We start from the raw sequence: 26,300 nt of genomic DNA, 5'->3' as shown, positions 1-26,300 counted from the left end.
ACATAAAGCGCGGGAAACTAGAAAACCGGAAACGAATGGATGAACAGACCAAAATTATTTAAACTTTCAAGAAAAAAAGGCAGAAGATGATGAAGATAAGTTTCTGACAATACCAAACTATTTATTGCTAACCAATTTTTATTCCGCATTTTTTAGGCAGGCCTCTACCAACCGGGCAACATGGAAAGCATTGGGGGAGGCCTATGTTCAGCAGTGGACGTCCTTTGGCTGAGATGATGATGATGATGAACCAATTTTTATATGTAATTTAACAATATTATAACGTCCACGATAGTGTGTGTTTTTTTATTTTCCAGATATGTACAGTGGCATGTGAGTGAAGTGAAACACTAAAATTTTATCAATATTGGCATTGTAACATCATATCAATAAATAACTTGTAAAAAGGTAAGTAACATAATTATTACATTTTACACAATATTTTTTCATTTTCATTTTAATGATATAATAGGTACCTACATTTAGAAAGGATTCTAATTAAAAGCTCATTAGGCATAATGTATTTTTATCGTACCTAGTAGTTATCGTCGTACCTACACCTAGGTAGTAGTAGGTTTGTATGTTTACCACAGGTTTTACTTAATTATTACGCAAATTAACAAAATGTTTAAGTGCTATGTAAATGTTATGTAGATATTAGAGGCAGAAAACGCACTTTACGATTGTACGAGTAAGATCGAATTCTACTTCACTGCTAATAACTTTGCACAACAAAGTAAGTGCTTACCATTTAAAAATCGACCATATTTCTAAACCATACAGTTGAATTTGCGATGAAAATGCTCCAGTTAGATATAAACAGTTTTCATGCGAGCGAACGGCCGCAGTAGACGCAGCTGCCCCGTCCCGCGTCCCGCACCCTCCCCGCGCGTCTCGGCTCCCCCGCGCGTGTCGCGGTGCCAAAGATAAATAGGACAGATGGTAAACTGGTCTCACGGGTTCCTGCCTGCGCATTTTAAGCATCTCGAAGACAACTCACTTAAGTAATTTTATTTATATTTAAGAAAATACTATCGCCGGTTAATTTTACTATTTCATTATGTGTACTTCCATAATTTATACAGCAATACTTACATACATCTATTTTTACCAGCAAAAATAATTATGTTTTAATCACATTACATTTTAATTTCGAAAATTGTTATAAATATAACTAGATTGCACCATAATTTGCATAGTTAATATTTTATGATTAACATTAGGTGAGAATCGTATAATATTAATTAGCTACCTACTACAAAAAAAAAAAACAATAGGTAAATACAATTTGTGTGGTCTGAATATCTGATAAACTATGTAGTTTATCAGATGTACTTTTAGGTAATATAACTGGTTAAATGGGAATAACGGGATCAAGAACATCTGTTTAGATTGTTTTAATAAAATATTTTAATAATATTCGGATCAACTGTTCTTGTAATTTTCTAAACTATTCATATGATCGTACATATTTATTATATAATTATTTATTATTATAAAGTAAATTCTTTTTGTATTGTAGTAATATTATGATAATGTTGGTAGAAGGTATATTCAATTGGCACTTCTGCAGTGTTTAGTGTTTGAGACGGGCGGGCCGCGGTTCGCGCCGCCATTCTGGATATTTTGACGGGAAGGTCGGTCACGTGACACGACGGCGGGCGCGGGGTGCGGGGCGCCGGCTAGACTCTCCAGTAGCCGAGCCATCCGTCTGCTGCTTTGACTGCGACCAGTCGCCGGAATCCACGCCCCGGCCTCAGCCGCTCGTATCTATTACGTACTACCCAGTTCGCAAGTATCCAGTTCGTTCCAACTGGAAAACGGCTGCAGTTCACAAATTGGAATCCAACAGTGTCAGCTCAGTGAATATTCGGGGAAAAATAGTGATGGTTCAGTGACAAAAAGTGGCTTATTTGTGTATTTTTGCAAAGTGGTCGTGCGGCGACGGGGCGGAGACGCCGCAAACGGGCGGCGAGCACTCGGCCCGGCCGTCGCGACGGCTCGGCAGTTCGGCAGATATGTTTCGATCGCGGCCGGAGCGCGTCGCGCGTGCCGGCGCGTAGTTCGCTCGGGACATGCGCCCCTCGAGCTCCCAAGTCGGTGGGGGTGAGCGACCATGGATGTAGTGACGTCCCATATCAACTCCGTGCTGAAGACCTACCAGGCGAGCGCGCCGCGCAGCCTGCAAGGGCCCGGATGCGGGCGAGCCGAGCCATGTAGCGAGGCGCCTCCGCCGCCGCCGCCGCCCGCCGCGCCGCCGATCCTGCTCGCGCCGGACACCGTGCTGGGCGAGCGCGGCGAGACCCTGCTCGAGGGCGAGCCCATCTCGTGCTTCAGCGTCGGCGGCGAGCGGCGGCTGTGCCTGCCCCAGATCCTGACCTCGGTGCTGACGGACTTCAGCTTGGAACAGATCAACCGTGTGTGCGACGAACTGCAAATATACTGTTCGCGATGCACGCCGGAGCAGCTCCACGAATTGAAGTCGACGGGGGTGCTGCCGCGCTCGGCGCCGTCGTGTGGGCTCATCACGCAGACTGACGCGGAGCGGCTGTGCTCCTCGCTGCTGCACGGCCCGGCGGCGTCGAGCCCGCACAAGCTGCCCGGGTTCCGAGTGTACCATGAGTGTTTCGGTGGCGGGCGGGGTGTGTGCGCCCCGGATTTGAACTTAGTGCAGTGTTTGATATGCCGGTCATTGTACACGCCGAGGCGGTTTGTGTGCCACTCGCACGAGCCGGAGAACCGGACCTGCCACTGGGGGTTCGACTCGTCGCGATGGCGGCGGTTCCTGCTGGTGGCAGACGAGGAGAAGGAGAAGGAGAAATGCGTGGCCCTGCTGGACGAGTTAGCGGCGCGGGAGTCGCCGACAGCGGCGCCAGTTCCAGTCAAGCAGCAGGCGCCTTTGAAACGTAAACAGGTAGGTGCAAATGTAAAAGAAAACAGTTTTCAGGACAATGCGGTAGTAAGGAAGAGCAGAACTAAATGCGGTAGTAAAGAAGAGCAGAAAAACTTCTACGTGGCATCTTGTAAGTCCCTATCTATATAGACTAGACTAGATAATTTGTAGGTACGAGTATAACGAACGATGGAGTATGGACGACGGCTTCGCTGCAGTATCTACAAAACTTGTAAATAAGTAATGTTAGTTATTGTGATATTCTCACCAAATTGTTATAAGTAACCTTCCTGTCCTGATTCTTATTAGAATCTTGTTTGGTCCATGTGGACTGATCCACTACGTGATAGATATTGTTTTAATTATAATTTTGGCCATTTTGAGGAAAGTCTAGAAGAGTCATGCATGGGTAAGTAATGTTAGATAAAAAATTAGAGGAGACAAAAAGATTAACAAAAAAATGATTTCTCATATCTCAAATAAGTTTTACTATCAGTCCGCCTGCAAAAACATGTTATCAAATGTCAGATAACAGCTAAGAATGTTTTCGCCAATTTTATCATTTACGTCTGATAAAAAGATATCTTCTTTACCTTGATGATTTGATTACGGAAGGCGTCACAGACATTGTTTGTTACCATGTGCTTTGCATAAATCACCTTATATTTCAGTCTTAAGATAAGGTTTTCCGAATGTACTAAGAAGATTATAAGTACGAGTACATTCAGTCTCGTTATATGCGATGTCCTTTATTTTATATTTCTTATCATAAAACGCAGTCGGCTGTGCGAGAAGTCGTACGTTCGATCCTTGGCCATGGCCAATCTTACTGACTTTTTTAAGTGAAGTGTTATCACCACCATTGTAAAGAAACGACTCATGATGACTGTCGAATTGAGGAATAATATCAGTGTGCTTACCATGAGTTTACGTTACGTGTGCTCGCTAGCGACTGCGTAAAAAAATGACATTAATTGTATGACATATTGTGCAGCGCCCCTAGCGGCTACTTTCAAGAAACAAAATCTCTATAGAGATTTTTGACGTTTTCGCTAGCGAGCACACCTAACGTAAACTCATGGTAGGTACACAGGTCATGAAAATGTAGGATTAGCTACAATTTGGCGCCCAAAACTTTCATATTAATTTTGGAATAATATTATGTGATTTTATAAATCACAAACTATACAAACAAATAGAGAACATGATAACAGTTCAATTTTTACTTAAGATTACATTAATAAGAATTTATACATTTTTGGCGCCCAAATGTAGCCCTCATTTTAGGTTATGTCCTATAATATCATGTTAATGAAACATGATTAATTTCTCAACTACACGCACAAACTTTCCTGTGGAATCGAAACTGTATGTTCATGTATGTAAACACTCAATAAAGAGTAGTACCTTTGTACATAATATACATAGATGTAACGAGTTGAAATAGAATGGCCGAGGGCCGAGATCATTCCCAGAAACCTATTAGGTGCTGGGTCCCGCTCGACGCACGACACTTCTCAGAAAACTCAAATGACCCCATGGCCATCGGCAATGATGTGGATACGATATTATGTCGTGAACTCGCACGACCACGTGAAATTACCGTCTTATAAAGCAATCACAAACGTTCTCATAGCCTCCAGAAATTGTAAAACTGTTCAATTCCGGGTTGCAACTTCGAGGCGGCGACTTTAATTGAAAATGTAAAAATACTGGTTACCTGGCACCTGGACTGGGATCTTGACATTGTAATTTTAAACTATGTGTTAATTCATGAGCTTAATTATTATTAACATAATTATTGTCGGTGAGACCTATCGACGATTCACGACAATTTTAAAGGGGTCGAGGGTACAATTGGTACAATTGAACTGAGCGTCTTTGACAAACCTTTTGAAATGGGAAATTTTACAATTTCAGGAATTTTGACATGTTACATCATCTCCAAAGAATCGGAATAATCTTGCCAGGCGTTAGTTGTTGACACAAGTTATGAGTAAACGTTAAAAAATCCCGATCATCGGATTCGTTGAGAAAATATTTTGTTTTCCCGCTTCCGTTCGGTAATGGACGATAAATTATAATCTTTGGTCAGTGGCCAATGGACATCAAAAGTGATAGGACAGGCACAAAGCCCGTGAGTCAGGCGCTACGGTGGTTTAGGCAACCGGATGTTTTTCGATCTACTTTGAGGTCTTAACTAACAATTGGGTTATTTTATCATTCTGAATAAGAAATTCTGTTCACCCAATAGCACTTTATTAACTCAAATGAACAAAGCTTTATTAATTTTAATTTAATTTTGTTTGAAATATTTTTACTAACCATTTATTGTTTAAGCACAAATTGTTACTAACCCATATGGATACTGTTTATCTGAAATAAATGATATTATTATTATTATTATTTATTAATGAGGTCTCTCAAGTTAATAATGATATAATAGTAACTCATATCGAAATAACAACATGATATGAAAGTTGTCAACACATCCACACTTTACGGCATTTCTATTAATACTAGAATTTGGACCACAGCCGAGTCGAGGCATATCTTGTATCTTATGAATTACGAGTGCGCATTAATACAAATAATTCGCCAAGAGATAAAAACTAAATTAAAATTCCGAACATTTTTACAGTTTTTCCGAGAACTCAAAAAAGAATGAGTTGTATTTGTGATGCCAGTTTTGAAATAGAAAATGTTCCTACATCATTGATGAAGAATCTTACGGATGTAGAAAATTTGGCTTCATATCGAAGTGGACAGTTCGTTAGCCGTGTTTTTACGTTCCAAGCAGGTGACTGGACTCTATTCGAGGAAACTGGAAGCGGAAGTACCGGTAAAGACGTAATTTGGTCGAATACCACCAATCAATACAAGCTCAATGTGCGCCGTCAGAAATAGGTAATAGATAAATTGCTGCGCTAACAATAATGGTAGGTCTAGGTAACCTCTTGTATCTCATCATTACTTATTCATTTCAAATGTTTGATGATTTGGTGTCATGATGATAGTCGTACCTACTTCATGATTTATGTTGTGACCAATACTTTCTGTACAAATATGTAGTAGGCTTACCAGAAAAGGGAGCTTAAGGCAAGACGTCTTTCGATAGTTGCCATGATAATAGATGCTTAGGTGATATGTTTTGTTTTCTATCCCACTACAGAAAGTTTTGTAGTTTGACTTTGTATTCATAGGAATCTCGTTCCCTCAAGAGGGTTTCACTGTCATCTTGGCAGAGCTGCCAACATTCCAACATTTCATTACTTTGGCGGGCATTCCGATAGCAGGAGAAGCATTTCCCTTATTCCGAAAAGCTGACTCACGCACGACATCATGACATGATATCGGCCCCTTGTCGCCATTGCCAAATAGTTGGGTATAAACAAATGTCCAAGGTTAAGTTTAGTTTTGAGGGCACTATAACCATTCCCTTGATCCAATAAAACTCTGGTTAACAGTCACGACGTTTTATTATGAAACTGTTTCTGTAGTAGACATTACGATAGAGAGGTAGCGAGTTACGACGACGTGTGAATTCCTTTTTTTGAGAAGAATATCTATTCTGGAAACCGAATACTTAAGCCATATTAAAAGCAAAATAATGTCTTATGTTGCTTTGGCGTCTATTGCAGGAATTCCGTATTGCTTTTCGTCACTTATCGATTGCCAGACAGGAGAAAAAACAACAATTCAGTTCCTAGAACCTTTATAGGCGTCGCGTGTGACTCAATATCAGCAACACGTGTCTGGTGCAGTAGGCATGTACTCAATAGCTGCTGAGACGTTATCACAATATACATGTTAATGACTCATAGAGTCACGGCAGCCCAGCCGATAGGATGTCAAAACACGATTGAACAGGTTCACAGATGGCCCATCATGTCATATTAACATGTTAGTCTTCGGAAATCCTAGAAAAACTTAAAAGAATGTTTGGAAAATCAAACTAAAATGTTGCTCTCTATTTCATTCAACAAATAAGACTTCTCTCACAAAATCCTAGTATGCGGGGTCTTAGACCAATATTAATATAATTTTTGATTTCGCATTTATAATATTAGTAGGATAGGAAAAATTACATAAACTTAGTGTATTTAGAAAGGAAGCTAGCATCTAAAATCATGATGCAAACATTGTGCGTTAGGTAAAACATGACTTGGTAATTGTTACTGCTTGCTAACACAGCGGGTACTTACAAAAGTTTGCCTGAAATGTGTTTGTAAATGTTCGTGACGTGACGGTGCACCTACGCGCGTCTAGGTTAGAGGCTAGACCCCAAGGCCGCGCCTTTGTTTAGCTAATAAAACCGCGCCACGCATATCTATGTGCATAATTATGAACATGTTACAGCCACTACAAAACTTTTTCAACTAAACTTAAATAAACACACCGAGAATCATCATTCTCATGATGATGCAGTAGATAGTCCGACAGAATTAATATAGGACTGCCAATCAAACTAATTTCGTATGGAACATATAAGTAAATAAAATTTTACAAAAATGCTTTTTTTGCATTTAACAATAGTCAATGACATACCGATACCGAATTTGGGAAAACATTTTTAAATATTGACAGTTAAAGTTTTAAACATAGCAACTGTTAGACAGGATCGTTCATCACTAATAATTAGTCACAGATCATCAACAGAACTCGTAAAGTAGGAGCGGTTCTCATTAAAACTGAAGATAATTCAGGTGTCAGGATGAGTCAGTACGCCTTGTGCCAAAGCAAACATTAAAAAACAAACAGCCCGCACGCGCCACGTCCCTGTCTTTCCCGGTACAATATTAGTTTTAGATTTAGTAATTACTCGGGACATGGTATTGCTGCCAGCAGCACTGCTAGTGAGGATTAAATAACGGCATCATGAGAACACTTAATTTAGCTCTTTGGTCATTTGGAAATTTCTCGTTTTAAATGATGATGGTGATTAGTGTTGTATTTCATGAATGTTGTTTGACTTCCAAAAACATGATGTCATGGTAGCTAGCATTTTGCTGAAACATAACTTTGAAGACCGGAACATCTAGTTTTGCCAAATGCCAAATGCGCCACGAAAACGCAACTCAACAGGTTAAAATATGCAGGAGTGTGGTTTGTAATCTTGCAGCCTTTTGTGTAGTGCATTTTAACTTCCAGATAAAAAAGTTAGAAACCCTTTGCATGTCATTAGTGTGAATGCAAAAGAAATATACTCGAATAAAACTATCGGGAACTGTGTTAGAGCGGTATAGGCAGGTGTTGCCGGTCGAGGCGCGTGGTCGCGCCGGCCGAGGTCTTGAAGCTTCACAATAAAGGTCATTACGCGTGCACGCGTAAGTTTGCGAGCACTCGTAATAATAGCGAGCAGCTGGCCCTGCGCCAGCGCACGGGTACCGACCCCACCGCGTTGAGCGTTCTCACTGCGACACGAATGATTAATTAATCCCGGTTTTCTATATTCAACCTCTCTGACATTTGCGCGGATACGAGAAACTAACGCCATGGCTGTGAAAATTGAAGGTGTAGCTTATTAAGGATAACAAGCTAAGCAATTGTAATGCAACACCACCATTCATACTTACCTGTGCAAACATATTCACAGTCGTTCATGTGTTCCGAGAACATATTGAGCTGTCAGTAAAGGAACTAAGAAAACAAGACAAGGCTATGATGTAACATACGTCTGCCATAGTAATAACACGAAGGATGACAGCATAGGAAGACACTCTTATTAACAGCAGCTGAGCTAAAAATTTTCGATAAACGAGCTATACTTAATGCAGATGTAACGCTGAAAAAAATAATGAGGTTCTTCTTTATTGACATTCGCGCTATTTTGTTGTAAACTGCAAGTAAAACGGCCGAGTCTGTGCCTATTAAGAGCAAAACAGTGAGCGCACGATCAGAAATAGCTGTACATTAGAGCCTAAGCTCGTTCGCCTAAGGAGAAAATGTCAAATGGAGTTAAGCCACGGTTTGGCCAGAATAGATGGCAACAACAAGACCAAAAAATCTGACATTGAAATGTGTGGACGCCCACCCTCAAAAGAAAAGGAGAATATCTCTTATTCAGGGACGGCTAATATTATTATGGATGGCGAAAAATTACACAAGTTTACGCTTTCCCATTCCGAAATCCGAATCATCGTTTGATCGTCCCTTTCCTAAGAAACTGGTGGAACTACACTAGTACCTAGTTACAAAGAATTTAGAAACCAGATATTCTGGTTATTTCAGACGCATTTGATTGTATTCGTCTAGCTAGAAAGCTATAACGATTTCTATATCGATTTAGTGTCTGTTATGTATCGGAGCCACTTTTACGACAACATTTGTCTACAATTCTTCGTATCTTGCCCCAGCTTCTCTGTGGTTTATATGCATAAATTGTGACGCATCTTGTTTTTATCAAATTGATTTGTAATTTTCACGGGAAAGACATCAATTAAATTTTATTTTCGCTCATTCATTCCAACCAATCGGCCTTTCTCGTCGTGGAAAAATAAACCTTACATCTCGGTGATAGTAAAGAATGTGTGTGATATTAGTAAACTGTATTTTTCGTTCTGTTCGGTCGTTTCGATGCAAATCGCTGGGATTTACATTTAAATTATAAAAATTATTTTCCAAAAGGTTGTTCCAGCGTGGCGCCACGCGTGATTATAAAATTTTATTTTGTATCTCAATTTGTGGTTTAGGATTTCTGATTTCTAGTGCGTCATCGAATTTCAGGTCATCATTTCCACTGGAAACGGTAAAACTGCTATACCTAGTATGATTTCCAATTAATTTGACTCTATGTAGTATGTCAGAAATGCAAGTTTTGAACTTGGTAAATTGCTATTTTTAGTTGAAGATAAATTTTATTTTTTATTTTATTTTTCTTTATTCAGAAAACCACAGCTCTTTATGATAATAATACAAACAGGTATTTTTGTTCTTACAGCCAATAATGGATTCTATCTATATAACAATAAAAGTAATAAAATAGTGCTAAATCTAATTTCGCTTATTGTAAATTTAAAATAAACGGCCTGTAGGCAGCCATGTAGATTAATTTTGTCGCCTCATTTATGAATACAAATAATACAATTATAAATCTAAATGGAGCATGATGTACCTAATATTGATTGGAGTCGCAAAATTGATACTGTTTGCGCAGATAAAGTAACTTTGACCAGTTATCGCGTTGTTATTAGGGCACAGTATCGCGGGTCACACGGGCTGCGCGCACGCCGCACGGCTAAGGGGGCGTCCATAAATTACGTGAGACAATTTTGGCCATTTTTCAACCCCCCCGCCCCCCTTGGTGAGATTTGGTGAGATTTTGCCTGACCCCCTCCCCCACCCCCCTAATCTCACGTGATATTTAATAAAATGCCTATTTTGCAATGTCTATGCTTCGAGTATATTAGATTTATATGAAAAAATCAGTAACCCAGTGTCGTGCCACGCGCAGTGCAGGGTTCCGTAGCTTCACGTNAAGTACCCACGTCGTTTAGTAAGACAAGCAATAGCTTTAACCTAAGACCAGTTTTTTGATTCATAGTTAAAATAAGTAATTGTTAAATTTTGCTACTAATGGTTAAATGTTAATGAAAAATGTAAACTAATAGTTAAAAAATGTACTAAAAGTCAAGTTAAACATTGTTAAAAAAACATTTTTTTCTGTTATTTAACCACTTGTCATTTGTTTGACATCTGTCAAATGGCAATGCCAGATTTTGTATGGAAAGTGGCGTCTTTTTTTTTTCGCGCGGCCATCGATCAAACTTTGTTTTTTGATTACAAAATAGTGTAATAAACCAAACTTACTATGGCATGTATACCTCTAAACTCAGTCTGAACTGAGTTACGAGCATTAGAAGTTTGATGATTTTCATACAAGATTTGCTTTTTGTGCGCAAGTTTTGTAAGAAATTGCAACATTATTTTACCGTTTGTGAAAAAATGTATACAACATTATGAAAAGTGACTTTAGATGAAGTAATTGCTTGCTTCTGAAATATATTGTGGTAACGACAGACAACTACGAAACCCTACACTACGCGTGGGACGACACGCACTTGGCCAATTTATTACGCAATAGCGATGCCGATGACGTTTTTTTTTTAATTTCGATTTTTTTTAATTTCGACACGTTTCATTTTTTTAACTCACGCACACTCACACACACACACACCACACACACACACACACACACACACACACACACACACACACACACACACATACACACACACAACCTGCATGCAAGCCTATGTTTCTTTTTTTTTTGCCCCTTTGACTGTTTTTTACGAGATTGTAATAATATATAGAATCCATTATTGGCTGTAAGAACAAAAATACCTGTTTGTATTATTATTATAAAGAGCTGTGGTTTTCTGAATAAAGAAAAATAAAAATNCCCTCACTCACCACACACACACACACACACACACACACACACACACACACACACATACACACACACAACCTGCATGCAAGCCTATGTTTCTTTTTTTTTTGCCCCTTTGACTGTTTTTTACGAGATTGTAATAATATATAGAATCCATTATTGGCTGTAAGAACAAAAATACCTGTTTGTATTATTATTATAAAGAGCTGTGGTTTTCTGAATAAAGAAAAATAAAAATAAAATAAAATAAAGACATTTATTCTGCATCTTTAGTGTTCACAAATGCAGATGGAGGCATTTTTAGTTTAATTTGATTAGACGGTTTGGAATAAATTGTCATTATCATCATAAAAAAAAACATTTTTATTACTTCAATAACCCAGTTTTCTGGCAATTTTACTCTATTTCTTGCGGGAAAAATTACGTGATGTTTTCCGAGACCCCCCCTCTCCCCCACGTGAGATTTAGTGAGGTTTTCGTTGACCCCCTCCCCCCCCTAAAAGCCTCACGTAATTTATGGACGCCCCCTAATGAACTCCAGTGACGTCACACCTCGTGGAAGGCGTTAAAAGGGACTATAATGGACCCTAAAAACTAATTTCCTTCATTTTCATATTTTGCGATAGCGGTTATTATACAATTTTCTCAAACTTTCGTACTAGAACACTGTCACACAGAGTCAGATGAAGTCCATCCACCATCGCGTCTTATTTTGTAGAGTCCACCCCGCACTCTGTCCCGAAATTATTTACAACAAATCGTTGTTAATACAATGTGAATGTGACTATATTTTTTGTTTTTGTGATTCCAATTCTTTTATTGGGCAATATTCATATTATATTTTTACTGAAAGGGGTTAAAAACACCTCTATCTATCTACAATATTATTATGTATGACGCAGACAGTGTGTTCTTGAAAATAGGTCACATTTATCTTTCCTTTAGTGCACTTTATGTATTTGTTTGTATCACAGTACTTACTCGTAATTAGTACGTAATTAAAACATGTTTCGACCGATTAATATTGTTGTAATTTTATGCTTTCCCAATTACCATAGGGCGTGGAATTGCAAAACCGTCGCGTGATGGGTGTGTGTGTATATGGAATTATGGACTCTACCCGTCTTTATTACTTGTTTGACACTGTTCAAGTAAATTACTAAGAAAAAAAGAGTGATTGAAGAACTGTAAAGTAAGTAGTACCTACAATATTTTGCAAAGGAGGTAGTATTTCTTGACCGATTGTCAAATTACACAAAATTGTGGCCTTTTTTAATACGTCAGAGATTAAATTGGTAACAGGTAAATATTGGGCAGGATCTTAGTTTATGGCGTGATTTGAAACATTTTTCCTGGTAATTAAAAATAACTAAGTAGAGACTTCATTCAATCTATAAATAAATTACAACGCAATCAATTCATTTTCGCAAATGCGCAAAATGACACGGTCAATATTGAGATAAGGTTTTTTATACAATCAAATAGGTCATGATCAATATCCTATCTATCGAAAACTCCTCATTTCCGCATAAAACTATAACAATGTAAGTAGGTACAATTAAATTGTTGTTGGTTTAAATTGCGTAGAAACCAAAACACTTGAAAATGATAACGCATCATTTTCATCGAATTACCAATTACGCATGTCACTAAATTACTGTCGATCATTACTTTACTTATCATATAAAACTACTCAACAAGTTGCACTGACAGACTATGGAAAGTGCATAAAATATGCTGTAAAGAATAAAATGAGTAATCAAATTAACGAACAAAGAACAAAAGTAACCGTTGTAGCCCGAAGGATGAAACAAGATAAAGTATCATGGACTGGTCATATCAGTTCTATCGTAACGTACCTAATGGATGAGTAGATAATAAAATAAGATCGCTAGAACCTAGCCAACAGCAGTACAGTAGTTCTTATAAGATGCTGATTGATGGAGGTTGTTGCTGAAGATAATATTTATGATTTAGATGATATGTAATACCTACATCAAATTCGGAACTCTCCTTTCTTAATTCTTGAACAAAATAACAACTTGAATAAACAATAAATGAAATCAAGAATTGAGAGAGTTCTTCTTTTAGCCATTTTCCATCAGAAGGGTGTTTACAGGTGCAGTGAGTGTTCAGGAATTTATTAAAAAGAAAACAGATTGATTCTATCAAGTGCAAACAAGTTGACACTTCGTCGTTTCTTGTTTACATATTGCGTCGAAGTGTCGGGCGGTCATGACGATACGAACACAATAATATCGGCATATTATTTATTCCGCGGAGGATTCGACTCGTCTTTAAAATGACCGACATGTCCGCGATGCGCGGACGGAATAATTGTTTGATGCCGAAAAGTAACAAATTGATGACAAAAGTGATAGAAGTTAACTTTGCCAACCTTCATAACACTACTGAGTCAAGTACAAAAAGTAATCAAAGAAGAAATTCTGGCTCATTGGTAGGGCTATAATTAATTCATGTGTGAATAAGTTATTGTAGTGTTTTTGAAGACTTAGTTATTAACTGCTATTAAGGAAAGAAAATTAGTGGAGCCAATAGAAAGTGTGGCATTGCAAAAATCTAAATAATTTCTTTCAACAAAGAAACGTTTATCGTTATGCCGATAGTGTAAACTTATTAGCAAGTACAAGTGCTTTGTAAAATATATTCATAGAAGCAATGCGATAGTTTCTGAGAATGCACTATTTAATATTGATGTTTGGATGTTAAACGACTTGCCAAGTGTGTCATTCGTTGTTCGTTGCTAAGCCGTACTTATTGAAATTGTTGCTGTGTGTGTTGTATTAATCTTCTTAACTTTCCTAAAAATCAACATCTGTGCGAGACACTGACTTTAATAAGTAGGCAACTAAACAAACTTCTGGTTGCTGTTAGGTACCTACTCAATATAATATGAAAATTCAGCCTTGACTGACAGACACTATTTTGATCTTTGCACACCTTAAATACATAGGTATTACCTAATTCTACCTATTTTCAGCGATGAAAAGAAGCCCACCCATTTTTTTCCTCCCATTTATTAAACGGTTTTATTTTGCTTGCCCAGTTTCTTTATTTTCATACCCAAGCACAAGCTCTACATTCTGCTCATCTTAGTTTTATAATTTTTAATAGTAGGATCGTTATGGCCCTGCATAAGCTCTTGGCATAATAAATTGTATTCAATAATCGAGGCATCTCTGTATGCAGCTTGCAAAGCGCATCCTGCCGCCTTCGCCAATCAATATTCCTCATAAATACCCGGACAGGGCGCGATCGCTCCACACTTCAATAGGGACGCTATCTAGGAGCCGCCGGCGCATCGAATATAAATTGCACAAAATTATAGTAGACGCATGAAATCCGCGCAGGTCTCGCTCGACTCCCGCCTCGTCGCCATTTTGAATTCAAGCGCTCGAGCCGCGGTGAGTCGGTGCGGCGACCCGCTGACCGCGCGCCCATACTAATGCGTTGACCGCCCACGGCCATGCAGCCCGACCAAGTTTATCCACGGGTTCACGACTCAATATCATAAATGGACTGGTAATAAAAGAACTCCGCGGACTAAATGTTCGTGACTCCGCGTTGTGATGTCGCGGGCGTCGCGTCTTCACAGACGCGTTTATTGCTTTTGATTTAAACTTTTTCGGGTGTTTACGAGCCGAGTCGAGGTCGCTGCGCATCCGTTTTGAATTTCCAATCTTTTTATGGCGATGCGTATTTAAGCGACGTATCCGTCTCGTGAACTGTAATTTGGAAAGTTAGACGTATCTAATTTCTTGTTAGACTCGTCTAGCGGACGGCTAGTATAATCTACAACGTAGTAAAGATCTGTTTTCAGGGGATGATGATATTCTTGTCATTTAAGGAGAAAAATATCAAAGAAAGAAAATAGCCTGAGTGCGAAATGATGTCACTCAATAACAATGAAACGCGAGTGAGACTGTTTTGTTTCTCGCAGACGATCGCAGTAAACGTGTACAGTAGGTAATACAAAAATGTTGACTGAATATTACATAAATACTTTAAAGTATTTCAGACTTCACAACACCACGTCACGTTATGTGCATGAACAGCAGACACTAAGAGCGCTCCAAACTGCCGTGTATTTCCCAATGTTCTCGTAAAGTGCACTTTAGTTCAGTTTTCCGATTTGTAAACATGTTATTTCTCGCACAAATTGGCATAGCTTAGCTAGCTCTACATTTTTTTTTCATCTTTTTCAAATGAATACAAAGATTAGGTATTTCCAGATCATAAAATCTTGGTTTTTGTAGAGCTCTACATAGACTCCAGCCCGCAAATTAATGAAAATTTGGAAATTCTTAATTAGCCAGTGCCATTTCGGTGATTCACCGTAGGATATTTTCTATCAATTCTCTAGCTCTCGTAAAAAACTGGAATAATACGTTAGATATGCCATTGCAGTGTAATAGCGACCGCGAGCAAAATTCAAAGTATACACAGCGTGCTAGAGCCGCGAAAAGCCATTCTAAAACCAAATGGTGGTCGCCTTTCGAGGCTTCGCGTCGAGCGGCATGAGCGCGCAAGCAAGGTCAACTTTACAACTGGGACGTGGCCGTCTCATCATTGATTTCACTATGACGCAATTGGCGTCGCGGCGCGGCGCCCGCCGTCCGTGGAGCGTCTATTGCCCATCAGTTTTTGCCCGCTCAGCCGTAGGCGTTCGAACTACAAACGCCCTACGATATTGGGCAACCATGACATTTTACAGCATGTTGCGAGAACCATAACTCTATAATTGAAACGCATACGAAGTAGGCGGATACTTACAACGAGTTGGCTTTCGAGTGAACAACAATAATAAATTGCGTGTCGGAGACCTTATAGTACCTTTTTGGTTTTGGAATGAACATGGTGTAGTAACAGAGATGACGATATTAGGCCCAAGTTACTGGACTTGTAGAACAGCATGAGCATCGATGCTGTGAATGTGGTATTGTTTTGTTCTACCGTACCTAGTGAATGTACAACTTAATTTCTATTTGAAAATCTAAACCTGGATATGGTAAAGATTGAATTTTGAAATATTATATTATGGACGTAACGTAATAACACGAAACATGTTGATGACATACATAACGGAGATCTAATTCCAAAGCAATCCCAAAATCGTTCCCAGTTACTTTTTTCCCCTCACTGATTATGACGTCAGCGAATCGTTCATCCAATCGTATTTCTGTAACCTCGTTGACGACAGGGACGTTTTTACACACAAATTACAAGTAATGTTGCCAGATGAGGTGGAGGAGCTGAAGTAATTATTTTAAATTCCAACAGTTTGTTTTTAAGGCACACATGCCCATTTCCCAAATAAAGCTTGCGCTACTTACTCTACCAGTACCTGAACAATGATTGGGCCGATTGGCCTTTTGTTTATTACTGAAACTAAATACAGTAAGTATAGGTACTCGGACAATTCTTTTTCTTACACTATGAAATAATTAAATACGAGTTAGACAGGTAGGTACTATGTATAACCATTGAGTATCACTGAATTCTCTTTTAAATTTTTCGTAAGGAGTTGAGTGTGAATCATCATTTTCAGAGGCAAACCCTTCAAATTCTTATTTTCTACTAAAAAGTGAAAGGCCCAGAGAGAACACAGCCTCAGCCCCGATTGTGACCGATATTGGGCGAATTTTCCGCCCACGTCTGTTCACTATTTCTGTATGGTAGAGTTCGTCTTGGAATTATCTTATACTTACCTATTTACTTACCTAGTTGTCAATTTTCATTTCGATGTCCCGATGATATTGAGTCAAATCTGCATTATAACAGTTTACAATCTTTATATTGATACAAATTGAGATATCTATCATCTAATTAGCTTATGGAACAAATTGAGAAACTATCCCAAAAATTAGAATCGTAAAGAAGCGTGCAATGTTGCTGTTGCGGTTGTGCCAAATTCACGCGGTCCACTTCTGTCAAATACAAGTCGAAAATAATGACCGTGTATTTTTGGCGGGAACCCACAAATATCATTGGATTCAGACCGATTTGTTTCATACGTAATATTTTAATCATCAAGATATTGCTGCCTGCAGAGGTGGGGCCACCCTTTTGCTATTAATTCACATCGCAGAAAATTATTATTCAAAAAAATATCTCATAATTCAGGATTTCCTCTTAAATCTGGACGATTCAATGACCCTTCGCTCAAGCCAGATCGGGAAAATAGAGCTGCAAAACGGTAATGCACACTACATAATGTTTTACTTCACAACTTGAGCCCTGCTTGCTCACCCCTTTCCGTACAAAAGCATTCGATATACACGCACATGTATATCAGAGGCAACGAACTGTCTTTTGATTTCACCCCAGAGTGTAGGAGTTACTAGGAGACCATACCGAAGGGAGAGCTCGAGAGTTCGTCAGAGTACTGCAATTAGCACAAGGAACTGAAGCGTTAGATGCATCACGACCCCGCCGAGGGGACGTGGGCACACTTCGAAATAATTACACTTTGATATACGATCTATGCGTGTGTGATGTAGACATTTCTGGTTTGCTTATTCATACGATGATCCGCCATACCTAAAAATAGAAACTTGAAAGAGAGATCAAAAAGGATGCAAGTTTCCTACTTGGGACTCTTTTCAAACAACACCCTACGAATTTCTGAATCATCAATATTAGTAGTCAATATTGTAAATTATGACTTCCTGCCTTCACATTATTCAGTTTAAATATACATTTCACAATAATGTCGAATGAAATATCTAAAAAGTTGATGCAACACCTTCAAGCATTAATTTACCTGCCTTTTGAATAATTCAGAGAAGCTGCCATGCTATAAACAATTTTTTGCATACTTGTATTATAATTCCCCTGTCATTAAGTGAATCTCGTCACGAAGACATAAAAATGTGAATGTGGTTAAAATTACTGCTACAAATATGTTTGCGGCTGTTGCACGGAATGAAAAAACTTCATAACAATGCTGAGTTCATCGCCCTTTAAAATATTCCAGAGATCTGTCGCCACATGTCCAACGGTGTCATTTAGTCGCTTTTTATTGTTAAAAAGACTAACAATCCTCGCAAGGTCGATGTACAAGTTCATTTTAATTTATTTATTTTTGTTCACTTTACGAGTGCGCTTTTATTGCAGATCCAATCCAGCGAGCGTTGACCTCTGTGATATTCTCTGACATACCCTTCTTTAGATTGTTATCTCCTTGCTGGAGTCAAATCTATTAACTCGGACACGAAATACACATATTTACAAAAGCGAATAATACCAAAACAAAGAGTTGTTCAGTGCATTCGTCTTTGTGGTTGCTCTTTTGTGAAGATATGGTACTACTTACCTAACCGTTCAAATTCGGCGAGACTTTCACTGGCACACCAAAGACACAAAACAATTTAGGAGGTTGACAAGAAAGTTCTTCTGTTTTGTTCAGCATGTCGTCTGTTTGTTTGGTAACGGAATGCCACAAAGGGACTGTGCTGAAAAAGAAAATCAAGAAATATATTTTTCATTATTTTTGCAACTCGTCATCATCGAAAATTCTTATTTTCGGTACATACGGGATAAAGCAAGAAATGGAAAATGTTAAATGCTCTTAGGAAAAGTTAGAAGGAAAAGCTGATCCGTCTAAATTTGTATTAAAGTTAATGGAAGCGTAAGAGGCTATATCGCAGAGGTCCCTTCCGGAGGTCGACGTCCTTCTAACAGCTGACGGGAAAAGGAGGTACGCCCCCATCGTGCGTTGAACCTCGAACCTTGCGTACCATTACAGGCTATTTACCTATGCCTCTTACTTTATATACTAAGCCTCTTAGAGTCGTCGTAAATTTAGTTACTTCAGAACTTCCGAGAATTCCGGGACCTCGAAACAGGATCCCACAATATACGGACCACTTACATTTCCGCACACTAAGTGGGGCTAAACTTCGTCCTACGCAAAATCCGATAAGACTCTGAAGATGAGTTCCATGAAATAAAAACTAAAATTTTGCTATGATTTCAATGAGGAAAGTGTTGTTAACAAATTTGTTGACGCTGGATAAGTTAGTAGAACAGCTTAAATATGTATTTTAAATTACATCATTACATCTCAACAGTGTCCCAAACTAGAACTAGGCTAATATAAAATACATTTGCTATCTAGATGACTTAATAATTATTGTAAAGATTTTCCTTACAATTACTCACGTCATGCATGTATTAATAAATAATGTTAAGTCATTCATTTAGTAAACAGTACTTTTGCAGAGAAACATTTGTTATGTTACGTATAAATAAAGTAAGTAGTAATAACATAAATTATTAGTGATCAATTGAACAATCGCTGACGACCTAATTTAGCTTGTTGCTATGCTAATCGAGCTACGATTCAAGGTCATTACCCCTAGCCATAACAAAGTTTAGCTCATTATTCGATTACAACGCGAATTTAAAAACATTTAAACAAATAAGAGACGAAACCTTTCTTGCACAAACAACTTGTTTCAATACCGGTTTTCGTGTTGCTATTTCGCTCACTCAACCGATGAGTAATTAGAGCGAGCAGGATGGCGAGACAAGGTCACTGGTCAGCCGTTCTCTGTCAGACAGTGAGGCGCGCGGGAGGGGTGCAGGCGCAGACGCCGTCGGCGCGGGCGCGCTTAGCAGCAGACGTGACGTCACGCGCACGAACTTGCGCGGATCCTCTCATGCGTATGAAAACTGGAGGCGCGCACGATACTAAAATGTATCTATCCATCTTGCGCATTTAAAATTCAACTGTTTGCACTGGTGCTGATCTAACCAATGATTCACACCGCGCCAGACAGGATTAATGATTTTTGCGTGGACTGAATCCTCTCTCAAGTCAGATCTTAACTGTCGTAATACGTACCACTAAAATATTTAACTAGAAAAACAACGCACTCTGCCTTCATTCTTCTCATTTCATTGAGGGTCTTTTATAATCGTATTGTGTAAAATCTTGAACTTCTGATTGCAATTGAACTAAATTAGCGTTAAGATACTAATATAATATGTAACTCAATCCTATCATGTCGTAGAAAAGAAATACAAAATAAAAATCCAGTTCTAGTTATTTCGATCCGCGAAAGTGTATAATTACTTGTATTTTGCATAAAATATCAAGCAACGTGGATACAGATAGAGATCTAAACAGAAAGTTTCCTTTGATAAACTGTCTACGGGAAGATGTCTATTTCACTCTAGTAGATACGATCTGATCATCAAGCTAGACTATATTCTAGAGTCGTAGTCTCAAAAGTCGCAAATACACATGTAGCGCCCACTTGTTTCCCGCAAGTTTACTCATACGCTACGTTTGTCGCCGCGCCAAATTTTATAATTAGACGAAATAATATTAGACACTTGTCAAACTTGTACAGGCGCTCTTGCGCAATCGGCACTCATTAAAATGCAATACTAAACCGGGAATCGATCAATCATTTGAAACTTGTTTGTGAACATATTGAAAGTAAGTTGAGACATCATCAAAATTATGAGCACGGTTATTTTCTGGAAAATAAACCTCACATTCACCACCCGAGACTTCAAAACGTACAATATTGCACTGTACTTTAATGTAGCTTTATTATTCATTTTATTTGCACGACAAAGAATGAAAAAAAAGTAACGAAAAAATGGGACAAAAACAATATTAAATATTTAAGTGTACCTAGTACGACTACAATGGCGCCCAAAACAATAGCTCGCCCTCACGAATAACATCCCTGGAGCAGTGTTGAAAGCTCTCAGAATGGAGTTTCCCTAATTAGCAATACCTCATTAACAAATTTTATGCAGCTGAGCGGCACGTGGTGGAAATGTGTCCCAGTGTGGCTGACCCAGATATGGCATTTCATCTCTCCCGAGTGAAGTTTTCAGTCGTGACACTTTTCGAACAGTTTTTCCTCCGTCAGTAAAATGAGCCTATGTATTTCAGTCGTACCTATCTAAGTACAATAAGTTTTTCATCTAAGGATTCTTAGGCAAACCTTTTTACAATTAATACTTTAATTTGAACAACGACAACTTTTCAGTTAAGACACCTCTATCCGATCCAACCTTCATCGGGTATTATATCTAAGCTAATGGTCGTCTTCACAATTGTAATGAATTAATTTACTTGAATACATACAATTTCTTTATTCATTTACACGGTGTTGAACAGTACGACGGAATACGATGTAATATAATAGAATAGCTGCTTGGTAAGGGACAGAATTCCCGATTTCTTTGAAGTATTTAGGCCGTTTTAACATCACATAAAGACCCAACTACTTATTGGTTGCCTAGGTAACTCAATGGTGCTGGAGGCTGTATACTACCTATAGATGACTCCCCGTCTGCCTCCCACTCCCGGGAAACCGGGCCAGAGGGTGGCGGCCCGGGCATAATAATTTTAGCTCGGCGCGCCGACATGGAAATGAAAAATGTGGGCTCTACCACCCTGCTAACGCGTTCACCTGGCTACAATGATATAAGTGTTCGAATGGACCTGTGAAGCGGGGTTCAGGTGGCGAAATTGGACGAAATTGTGTTGGAAGATGGGTAAAGTGTTCGTAAAAGACGAGATCTATTACGCACTAATGCAGGTAGAGTGCTCTATAACTATGTTAGTAAAACATCAGATTGATGTTGGGCAGGCCGCTATAAATCGTGACTGAGTCCGTATCTTATGTAAGTCTGAAAAGAAAAGGATCACTATCTAATGGAGTTATCACATCACGAATGATAAAATCTGAACATGACAGTTCCAATAAATATCTTTTTGTTCAAAAAGACGTGGTGTCGCTGTTGCCATTACTTCATATTCCAGTATTTTTGCATTGAACATTGAGCTTTAGGTCTTGGCACGGATTTTCTCACTAGTAAGTACCTAGTTGCCTAGGCTACGACCTTATTCTTGAGACAATGCCCCCACAATGCCACGACTTGAGTATATTTACGGGCTGGTAAATAATTATGTAAACTAACTGTCGCCAAGCGGAACTCGTGTGGTGCCAGGTTGCGGGAATAAACGCCATGCGAATAGCAAACACCTAATCGGGTGCAAAGATATACGCTAGGTCAGAAAGTAAGTCCATGAAACGGTTAAGTAGGTACTCAAAGTTTAATAAACAGTGTTGTTGTAAACCTCACTTATCAAACTGGAATACCATTCCCATTTAGCACCATGGACGTCACAGGAAAAAGGAAAATGGTAGAGTCATAAACAAGATTCCTTTTGAAGCAAGAAATGGATGCGAAATACTTATGTTATGCTTGGTTTACGTAAGCCATGTGTTTCCTGCATATATTATTATTGACAATAGCTGCTCTGCTAGGCTAGCTACAGAAACATTTTTCACGATAACTGGGGTACAGTTATTATTACAACAAAACTTATATTGGAAATAGACTCTCTTTACACTTTTTTATATTCTTAATACATAATTTTCCACATGCATGTGTTTTTCATTATTATCATTACCGCACCCAAGCATAATAACCGCTATCACAATACATACATCTCTATCTGTTGAATGAAACAGATCCCAAAATATCACCAAACAGGGTAAATTTATTCCGTTCTAGTAGAAATAACGGTAAACTAGGCATTAAGGCACCAAATCTGTGCCGGATGCCCCCAAATAGGTCATCACCCTAGGTTGTTTTCGTCGAACCTAGAGTTAAGCGCACGCGCACGTTTCGTGCCTCATTAGCCCGCTTGCTGGAAATATCGACGTTTGTCGATATTTTAGTGAGGTGACTAAGAACTGTTGTTGTTTTTGTAAATTTTGAAGCCGCAACTTCAATTTTGTGTCTTAAAACTGCAGACCTGCTTTTCTGAAAATTTATTCGTATTTATAGAGCTGATTCGTGGTAACCATATGCGAATTGCTAATTTATGACATTCTTGTAATTTTGATACTGACATTGTATTCTCACATTTTATTATGATCACAAAATTGTTTAATTTATTATAATTTATGTGACATCCTAAATTTTAATCCTTACCTGAATTACCTAATTGTTTTAATTGATATTGTAATTGCATTGTAATAAATATTTTTGACATTTAAATTATATTGGAGGTAGATCATGTAATATTAATAATTTAATAATAATACTGCATGACGACTAAATGTTTGCATATCGCTATGTCGATGAAACATGTTGTTCTCGTAACAAGATAATAACTGAAATGTACCATGTTTTATGAAAAAAATAATTTTGAAATTTGAAATTTGATTTTTAAAAAACGTGTGAATTGTTTGTTTCCCTAAATGCGTACTCCGACTGTGTAATTTAATTCTGCCTGCTTCTTGGATAATTTTTATTAGATTGCTAGATTAAAATAATCACGATATTAATATCGATACTCTTTGAACACCCCTAGTGAGCCCATATAGCCACAGGGGGTTGGATCAACGAACTTAGGCACGTGTCATCGCCTCGAGGACACTCCAAATCTACCCAAGAAGATTAAATTAGTTTTATCGATAACACAATCTTTAAAAATATCGAATATGAGACATGCTTATTTTTTTGGTTGTTTGATAATATTAAATTTATCATACCTGTAGCCACATAGATAATTTAGCTAGATTCAGTGCAAAGGCCAAAAATAATGCTAAACATAACAAATACCTACTAAACTTGAGAAAGATGAAAATATGATGGAAAAAAAGACCTTAAACGTAAAACTACATTTTGTTCTTCGCAGTTTTATTAGCCGTATCTTAATAAAAAAGTTGTATCGCGCGTAACATGGAGCCTGCAGAAAAGCAAATGAAGTCAGAGACAAAGTAAAAAAATGTACATGCCTGTTTTTCAACTTTAACAATGCCTACATTATGAATTTAGGTGCTAATTGCTGCTTGCGGTGAGCATTCTACAGTAAGTACTGTAATCAGATATAAGTAGGTATGTAATAGGTAAAAACCCAAAAACTTTGATTATCATATTCCCCAAATAGGTAGGCTACTTTTTTGTTTTAAAGAATTCTATGGACGATAAATGTTTATGTACCCGGCAGCAAATTATAATCAGCGGACGTGTCGTAATTAAATAAGTAGATGTTTTCAATTGTAATTAATTGCTTCAATTGTATGAGTAAAATCGTAATAGCCGCGTGCGGTAAACCTCAAATGATTATTGCTATTGTAATTAGAAATAAACAATATTATTCAACACCAGTTTTAAGAATTTGTTATTTACACAACGCAGTTCTTCGGCTACCGACAAAGTGTATTTGGAAACAGTTGTGGTTCGTATTTGATTACTATTTAAACATAGTTAGAAGTAATTAACGCAGTCGCTGCTCGGTATTTAACTTAATTCTATTATTCTAATTGACTTCAAAGGAGGAGATAGGGGCAAATAAAATTGCTTTAAAGGAATCTAAGTGAAATGTAAAAACTGAATAATTTCTAAGTCTAGCAGAATGAAACTGATTATTGTATTAACAATAGGCTAGTTTCCTAAAAAAAATTTTTTAGTCCGTCAATTTTAATATAAAAAAATATTGGACACGTATATTTTTAATTGTCAATCAAACAAATAATTACAAAGTTATAGTGCGATGAAGTTCCGCGCGATGTCACAAAGTGCTGCTGGCTGCACTTTGGGGCCGTCCATAAATTACGTCATCGATTTTTTCAGATTTTAGACCCCCCCCCCCTACAATCATCCTATCGTCATTTCTTAATGAGGGGGGGGACCAACTTTTTTCCACTTTGGAAGCGTCTGTCACGCAAACTATTCGGTTTAGAAAAAAAATGTCTTAGAAACCTCGATATCACTTTTGAAGACCTATCCATAGATAACCCACACGTATGTGTTTGATGAAAAAAAATTTTTTGAGTTTCAGTTCTAAGTATGGGGAGCTCCCAATATTTTTTTATTTTTGCATCAAAATCTTAATGCAGTTCACGGAATACATCTACTTACCAAGTTTCAACAGTATAGCTCTTATGGCTGTGACATACGGACGGACAGACGGACGGACGGACGGACAGACAGACAGACAGACATGACGAATCTATAAGGGTTCCGTTTTTTTGCCATTTGGCTACGGAACCCTAAAAATAGGGAATAATAATATTATATATTATTAGAGGTTTTCACCCATTCTTTTAAATTCTGGATCACGGTTAATATCTCCGTATCCTCCCGATATTCGTTTTGGCTCGATTCATCCACGTCTTCAACCCACTCAACGTCGAGTGCCTGTCCCGACTTATAGTATAAAACAAAGTCGCTTTCGCTGTCTGTCCCTATGTATGCTTAGATCTTTAAAACTACGCAACGGATTTTGATGCGGTTTTTTTAATAGATAGAGTAATTCTTAAGGAAGGTTTATATGTATAATACATGTAAGTACCACGGGCGAAGCCGGGGCGGGCAGCTAGTATTATATGTAATATTATTGTTAGAGTATTTTATCTGTAGTTATTACTGTATTTGTGTACATCTATGTTGCATTATGTATGTTTAATATGAGTTATTTTAGTATTGTACGCGCCTTAGCCGCCTCTCACATTTGTAGTCTCACTTACTAGGTGTGCTGGAAGAAATTTCTTTTTAGAAATAATCTTTTTGTACGTGAACAATAAACTATAAATAAATAAATAAGAATGACGTCAATTTCGAAACCCCCCCCCCCCCCTATCTATCATTTACCGTCATCCGCAGACCAACCCCCCCCCCCCCCCCCCCCCCCCTATCTATCATTTACCGTCATCCGCAGACCAACCCCCCCCCCTAATTTAGAATGACGTAATATATGGACGGCCCCTTTTACGCTCTCACTGACGTCACGGGCCTTTTCTTTAGAACTTTGGCACGCTTTATCTCTTTACATTTTCATTTGTTTTAAAAAGTGAAAAAATGTGTTGATCAGTTTTTGATAAGCTAACTGACCGGACTAATTAAAACTTTTGCTTTTTACCCAGGAAACATCCCTATTATATTGGAATGCTGGTCACTCCATCTAAAGACTCCGTAAATCAACTCAGATTGCTCGCGTTTACAGTC

The 26,300-nt window shown here is 38.2% G+C and overlaps 1 protein-coding gene across 1 annotated transcript in view; it reads left to right on the top strand.

Moving 5' to 3' along the window:
- The first annotated feature begins 1,626 nt into the window (after nucleotides 1-1,626).
- Snoo (Sno oncogene) overlaps nucleotides 1,627-26,300 on the top strand; it is a 40,364-nt gene continuing 15,690 nt past the window's right edge. The window contains exon 1 of the mRNA XM_028310431.1: nucleotides 1,627-2,914. Coding sequence (XP_028166232.1) covers nucleotides 2,117-2,914 — 798 coding nt within the window. The 5' untranslated portion in view covers nucleotides 1,627-2,116. The remainder of the gene's footprint in view (nucleotides 2,915-26,300) is intronic.

This window comes from Ostrinia furnacalis, unplaced genomic scaffold, assembly GCF_004193835.3.
Source record: "Ostrinia furnacalis isolate ACB-3 unplaced genomic scaffold, ASM419383v2 OfSCF3016, whole genome shotgun sequence".
NCBI classification, from domain to species: domain Eukaryota; kingdom Metazoa; phylum Arthropoda; class Insecta; order Lepidoptera; family Crambidae; genus Ostrinia; species Ostrinia furnacalis.
This window is presented reverse-complemented; position numbering and strand designations above follow the sequence as displayed.